At 59.6% G+C, this 6,822-nt stretch overlaps 1 protein-coding gene across 1 annotated transcript; it reads right to left on the bottom strand.

The window, feature by feature from the left end:
- Window positions 1-696: 696 nt before the first annotated feature.
- LOC101517767 (tubulin beta-2B chain) lies at window positions 697-3,713 on the bottom strand. The gene is made up of 4 exons (XM_004596484.2): window positions 3,461-3,713; window positions 2,575-2,683; window positions 2,197-2,307; window positions 697-1,923 (listed from the first exon to the last, which is right to left on the bottom strand). Exons 1-4 carry the CDS (start codon window positions 3,515-3,517, stop codon window positions 863-865), a joined length of 1,338 nt encoding a protein of 445 aa, XP_004596541.2. The 5' UTR covers window positions 3,518-3,713; the 3' UTR covers window positions 697-862.
- Window positions 3,714-6,822: the final 3,109 nt, after the last annotated feature.

The raw sequence follows: 6,822 nt of genomic DNA on the forward strand, positions 1-6,822 counted from the left end.
AGCTGACAATGCTCGTGGCTTACCCAACTCAGTAACACTCCAGAAGATGTAACTTCCTATGAGCGCTCAGTTTGTGGTGTGATACGGGCACGACTGCTGAACACGAGCCTGTTAGCCATCCCCACTACCTATGGCTACACCTCGGTGCAAGTGACTTCATGAACCAGTTGTTCATGGACCAAGCGACAGTCAATTCCATGGACAAAACGTACATGTCAGAGACCAGGCGGAAGCAGCCAAGGACTCAATAGCACCCCGCCTATATGCCTGCCGATGTGTTGGAGCATCACTGTGCATCTCAAAAGTTTTCCTGACCTGGGAAAAGTTGCAGAGGGGGATAACCTGGGTAGGTTTAAAAAGCACAGAATGGGAGATACGAGATAGTAAGATCAGAATGGGGGAAAGACTGCGAAACAGAACGGCAGGACAGCAGGAACACTACCTTTCCATGCTCTTGTGCGAGTTGGTTTCTGTGCAGGTAGTCCCTTACTGTTATAAAGAAATCGGGGCATAGCACGATTCGCCTATGAATTCTGATCCAGCTTTCCAGTAGGTAACATGACAATGTTGATCCTTCAGGGCTGTGGCTGTCTCCACTTGACCTGTTACTCCCTGTGACTCCCTGAAAAGGAAGAACTGAACACAATGTCTCCAATGTTTAGCAAGAGTAAGAAGAGAAGACACAATGAGGACACAAAACGTTTATGAGATTTTTAGTCATTACAACAGTAGTTCCGAAAAGAGCTCAAAGGTTACATATTACAAAAAAAAGGGGGGTGGGGTGGGGCGGGAGAGTGACAGGCAACAGTGAACAGCACCAGAAAGATCCAGATAGGGCGGCCCAGCCTGCAGCCACCCACACCTAAGCCTCGTCCTCACCCTCCTCCTCCTCGAACTCGCCCTGCTCGTCCGCCGTGGCGTCCTGGTACTGCTGGTACTCGGACACCAGGTCGTTCATGTTGCTCTCGGCCTCGGTGAACTCCATCTCGTCCATGCCCTCGCCCGTGTACCAGTGCAGGAAGGCCTTGCGCCGGAACATGGCCGTGAACTGCTCCGAGATGCGCTTGAACAGCTCCTGGATGGCCGTGCTGTTGCCGATGAAGGTGGCCGACATCTTGAGCCCCCGCGGCGGGATGTCGCACACGGCCGTCTTGACGTTGTTGGGGATCCACTCCACGAAGTAGCTACTGTTCTTGTTCTGCACGTTCAGCATCTGCTCGTCCACCTCCTTCATGGACATGCGGCCGCGGAAGATGGCGGCCACGGTCAGGTAGCGGCCGTGGCGCGGGTCGCAGGCGGCCATCATGTTCTTGGAGTCGAACATCTGCTGCGTGAGCTCGGGCACCGTCAGCGCACGGTACTGCTGGCTGCCCCGGCTGGTGAGGGGCGCGAAGCCCGGCATGAAGAAGTGCAGGCGCGGGAAGGGCACCATGTTCACGGCCAGCTTGCGCAGGTCAGCGTTGAGCTGGCCCGGGAAGCGCAGGCAGGTGGTGACCCCGCTCATGGTGGCAGACACCAGGTGGTTGAGGTCCCCGTAGGTGGGTGTGGTCAGCTTGAGGGTGCGGAAGCAGATGTCATACAGGGCCTCATTGTCGATGCAATAGGTCTCATCCGTGTTCTCCACCAGCTGGTGCACGGACAGCGTGGCGTTGTAGGGCTCCACCACGGTGTCTGACACCTTGGGCGAGGGCATGACGCTGAAGGTGTTCATGATGCGGTCAGGGTACTCTTCGCGGATCTTGCTGATGAGCAGGGTGCCCATGCCTGAGCCCGTGCCGCCTCCCAGCGAGTGGGTCAGCTGGAAGCCCTGGAGACAGTCACAGCTCTCCGACTCCTTCCGCACCACGTCCAGCACCGAGTCCACCAGTTCGGCCCCCTCTGTGTAGTGGCCCTTGGCCCAGTTGTTCCCGGCACCACTCTGGCCTGGGGATGGAGGGAGACGCCCTAAGTCACTAATGATGGACCAACCTTCCTAATCTCCTAGTGGACTAGACATCAGTGAATGGGTGCTTGGATTAGGAATTATTTCAGGTCATCACCCAAATTACCAGATGCTCCAATATCTGGTCATAAATAGAATGCCATACCTGGCTGTCAGCACTTCTCTTTGTGGCCTCAGCTGTGCTTCCCTCTTGTCCCACCCCACTACCTCCAGCCTCCTCTTCCTGCCAGCAGACACGCCCACCGGGCACTCACCAAACACGAAGTTGTCGGGCCTGAAGATCTGGCCAAAGGGTCCCGACCTCACGGAGTCCATAGTGCCGGGCTCCAGGTCCACCAGGATGGCCCGAGGTACGTATTTGTTGCCTGTGGGGGGAACGGGAGCTGTATTAGAGGTAGGGTGGGCTGGGAAGCGTTCCATACTGTCTCACTGCGGCAACATCATTATTGCCCCAAACAAAGACAGAGGCACCTGCTGGGTTCTTCAGGGGCTTGGCTGGCACAGGATCTAGCCAGGGCCTCAGCACAGTGAGAGGCTGGAGAGCCTAGACTGGCTGGGCCACACCCCTGCAGCGGGGTGGGGGGAGACAGGTGGCAGGGCTTTAAGGGTTGGGGGAGGTTGCCTGCTGTTACCCGTGGCTTCGTTGTAGTACACGTTGATCCTCTCCAGCTGCAAGTCGCTGTCTCCATGGTAACTGCCGGTGGGGTCGATGCCGTGCTCATCGCTGATGACCTCCCAGAACTGGACAGAAAGAGGTTGTGGTGAGCCAAGCAGCAGCTCTACAGCTACGCACAATGAAAAAAGCCTCGGGATCCTCCCTCCAGATCACCCACTGCGGGAGGAACCCGCTAGGGCTTGTATTTTGTAGGGTTAGAAAGCTGAGGCTGGGCGTGGCCCCCGGGCCCGCAGCTGTCGCGACTGGAGGCCCGGGTCCTGGGGTGGGGTGGAGGAGGGGGATGAACCGATTACAGCCCGGGGGACAGCGCGTCACGCAGGCGGAGCTGGGGGCTTGCGTGAGCCCGCCACACCAGAGGCCACCGCTGAAAGCGCGGACCCTGCGGGAAGGCGCGGACCCGGGGCGCCGGAGGTGGTTTTACAGTCAAAGCACGTCCCGCCGCAGCGAGACAATTGCGCTCGGCCCTTCCCTCTGGCCCAACTACGATTCCAGCGAGTCAAATCAATTCTCCCCGTGTCCCGGCCCCTCCAAAGGGCCGAATGGCTACCCAGCCACACCTGCTCCTTCCTCCAGGCTCGCGCGCCCTGCAGGCGGAGACCACAGGGGAAGGAAAGGGGTGGGTGGCGACGATTGCTAATGAGTTTCAGCAACGATTGTGGACGACAAGGCCCCCCGCCCCACTACCACGCCCTCAGAAAGTCGCCTCCGGCACTGTGCTCAGACTAGCGCCCACAAAGAGGCCCGGCGAGCTCCTGGCCTTTCCTACTCCAACTCCCACACCCCTCAGCCAGAGGCTCGGGTCGGGTCCCCGCCCTCTCCGTTCCCGGGCGCGCGCGCCCAACCTTGGCGCCGATCTGGTTGCCGCACTGGCCCGCCTGAATGTGCACAATCTCACGCATGATTGCCTGGCTAGCTCGTTCCTGGCTCGATCTGCGTCTCCGGCGGGTGAGTGTCGGTCCTCCTCTCCCACGCCCACAACGCGTTCAGCAGGATGGCACTCAGGAACGGACCGGCTGAGAGAGCCGGCCCCGGCGGGCTCGGCCTTTTATGCAAGGTGGGTGGGGCGGCAGGCGCAGGCCGCGCCCCCAGCCAGAGCTCCCCCCAGTCCCCTTCGCTCTGGCGCTCTGCCGGCAAGGCTGACGTAATGCTCCGAGCCCGAGGGACCAGCCTAGGGGCTGGACTACCGGCGTGCGGCCAATCAGCTCGGGCATGCGGACCTGGAGACGGGTGGGAGCTCCTGGGAGTGCGGAGGTGAAGGGCGATGGGGGAAGGAGTGAGCTTTGTCCAGGGCGGTGGGGGAGGGGAACGAACTAGCTGGGTGCTCGGCTGAGAGGGGGTGGTGAAGAGGGCACAGGGCAGCGAGATGGGCACGGCCAGCACGGCGGGCCGGGGTTGGGAAGAAGACCGCAGCAGGTGCTCCGGGAGCAGGCAGGTGTGAAAGTTGAGGTGGTGCTCCCAGGGCTGCCACTACGGGCTACTGACGCGGACGCCGGAGTCCCGGAAGGCAGTGAACCCGGACACCTGCGGCCCAGAACACCAGGGCAGCCTCCACACCGCCCCTAGCCCTGGCCAGCTCGCTTGCTCTCTCCCCACCCCTGCGCCCCACTCCGCAGTGTCCAGGTAGAGAGCCACTGGCTCTCTGTCTCTGAGGTTGCGGCAAGCCGCCGGGGCAGGGCGACCTCCAAAGCCAGGCGCACCCGACCCTCCCCAGGAGTCCGCAATTCCTGGCCTGAGGGTACCCAGGGCCGCGCCCTTGCCCACTGGCTTTTGTTCCTCACCAGTGATGGAGTGGGTGTGGCCGGGAGCAAGCGCGCGTGGACTGCGGGGCGGGAGGCGCGCGGAACAAAGGGAACCCCAAAGCGTGTGGGTGTACCCCAAATCACAGGCATTGCCCTTCTCGGGGTTATACTCTTCTATCGTCAAGGAAGGGAGTAGTAGATTCCAAGGGGTGGCGAAGGGGAACAACCCACACACTAGTGCGGCTGCCACCCGGTGTCAGCCCCTGGACTCTGGGCGATTGTGCGGAGGGAGGAGAACTCTGGAAGCTGCCGCGCCTGGAGAAGCGCGAAGCCGCCCAAGACCCCGCCAGGCGCGCGCCCGGGAACGCGAGCGCGGGACCCGGACCCTCCCCGCTCGCCCACGCCCTGCAAATCCGCAGTCCCCGGGAATTCGAGGAAAACGCATAGCCCTTTGTTCCGTTCCCCGTGCGTGTACCTGAGCGCTCGCGTGTGCGCCCGCACGGAGGCCTTACTTGCGTGCGCTGGAGAGTAGTGAGGGCAAATGTAGCAGAAACACTTGCTATGGGGTCAGGTCCCTTGAAATTTCGCAGTGGCAGCGCGCCGCGCCCTAGCCGGCTCGGGTGTCCGGCCAGGGGACATGGCCCCTTTTCAGCCCTCAGACGACAGCAGCCCGCCCGAAGTGGCTTACGGTGGGACAGAGCTAACAGCTGTTGAGTGAGCCCGTCCCTGCCCCTCGCCGGCAACCAGCAGCAAGCTGTCATCTCCTCCCTTTCCTGCTGGGGGATGAGAGGGGGTTTCAGATACAAAGAGAAGCAACAAGAACAAAAGCCCAGCAGCCCCAGCAGCCGGGGAACCTAGACCAGAGCTGTGGGAGTGGAGGCAGCAGAGTTCGTCCGGACGCGGCCTAAGTGACGGTGGGGTCGGGTCCCAGGGCGGAGTGGCAGGTCCGCCCCAGGTATGGTGGGATCTTCCGGCCCCTGAGCTGCCCTCCTTACTAATCCAGATCAGAGAGCTGCAGACCCTCCCCCTACTACCCGCTCCCCCGAACCAACATTTCCCAAGGTCACACAACATGGGAAAGGCTGGTTCCGGTCGTCCCAGGCCTGGGGGAAGGTGACCAGGTCCAGGTGGAAAGCTCGGGGAGCGGGAGAGGGCACCAGCCTCGAGGAAGCGGCTCTGGCCGCACTTATCCGGTCTGGAAGGAACAGGGTGAAGGTTGCTTGGGTATTGCGAGTGTAGACGCCCCTCCAGCAGGGGCAATCTGAGCCGCCAGCTGTCTTTCGCCTGAGGCTTTCTTTACAGTTTCAGAGCCAGCGCTGCAAAAAGCACCCGCGTGAAACCGTGTGTTTAGACGCCAGGACCGTAGTTTCCGTTTTCTGGGGGAGGGAGTTGAGATAGGGTGAGTCCAGACGTCATCCTTCCAATAGCCCACAGGTCCCTTGGGGATTGCAGCCTGTTCAGTCCCAGATCTGCTCTGGGTGGGTCCCCAGGGCCTGTCTCCAGGGAGAAGCATGTCCACCATCCTCCCCCCCCCCACACACACACTGGTATTCTGACCTGTGGGCGTTTTGATTTCCGCAGTAAGCTACTTTTGGGTTGAAATGGCCTGGACAGTCACGCCTTTCCTGAAAGTTTCAGATTTTCCGCTACTCTCTTTTTCTTAAAATAATAATAATAATGCTTGGAGCTTGCGAGCAGCAGACAGTCTTAGTCCTGGCTTTTCAGTTGGGCCCCCTGCCGTGTATATATATATACACACCTGCTTATTCCCACCGTCCTTCTCAGTCTAGACTGTTGGGAATCAACAGGACCGTTGGTTTCATGATCTCTTACACCGGTCCATTTGGATGGTAGGCTAACATTGAAACATTTTCCTGACACAGTTGCAGAATATATCGTTGGAGTCCAATAAAATGCAATCCTTTGTTTGACACATGCGTATTTGGCTCAGCCAGACAAGCCATCCCCCGAACTGTGCTTGCTGGCACCAGGGTCCCTGTTCCCAGCCATAGAAGAGCTGTGGCCCAAAGGGGACTTTCTACATGGGTGGGTTAACAGTGGATTTTCAGAGCATTGTTTGCCTCCTGCAAAATATTTCTTGAAGGGAATTCTTGAAATGGCAAAGAGGTTCGTTTAGGGATCGCCACCCGCCCCAGCCTGTATTCGCTGTTTAAAACGCAGCCTGCACCCCGCCTTGTCTCCCCCCACCCCCACGACCTGACAGCCGCCTCGGCAGCCAAGATGCACGGTTTCCTAGGCAACCGACACTTGGCCAATGAATGGGGAGGACCTGAATGGAAGAATGAGACTACAAATCCATCATTATTTCCACCCACCCACCCACCCCAACCCGGCTGGCGGTGGGGGTTGTTCTCAGTGTCTCCCAGTTAGAAATACTGCAAACTACCAATCCTAATATTTATGCAAAGGAGGCCAATGCCCAGGGAACTGGGGTTAGCAAGGGA

Source organism: Ochotona princeps, chromosome 1 (assembly GCF_030435755.1).
Source record: "Ochotona princeps isolate mOchPri1 chromosome 1, mOchPri1.hap1, whole genome shotgun sequence".
Lineage (NCBI taxonomy): Eukaryota > Metazoa > Chordata > Mammalia > Lagomorpha > Ochotonidae > Ochotona > Ochotona princeps.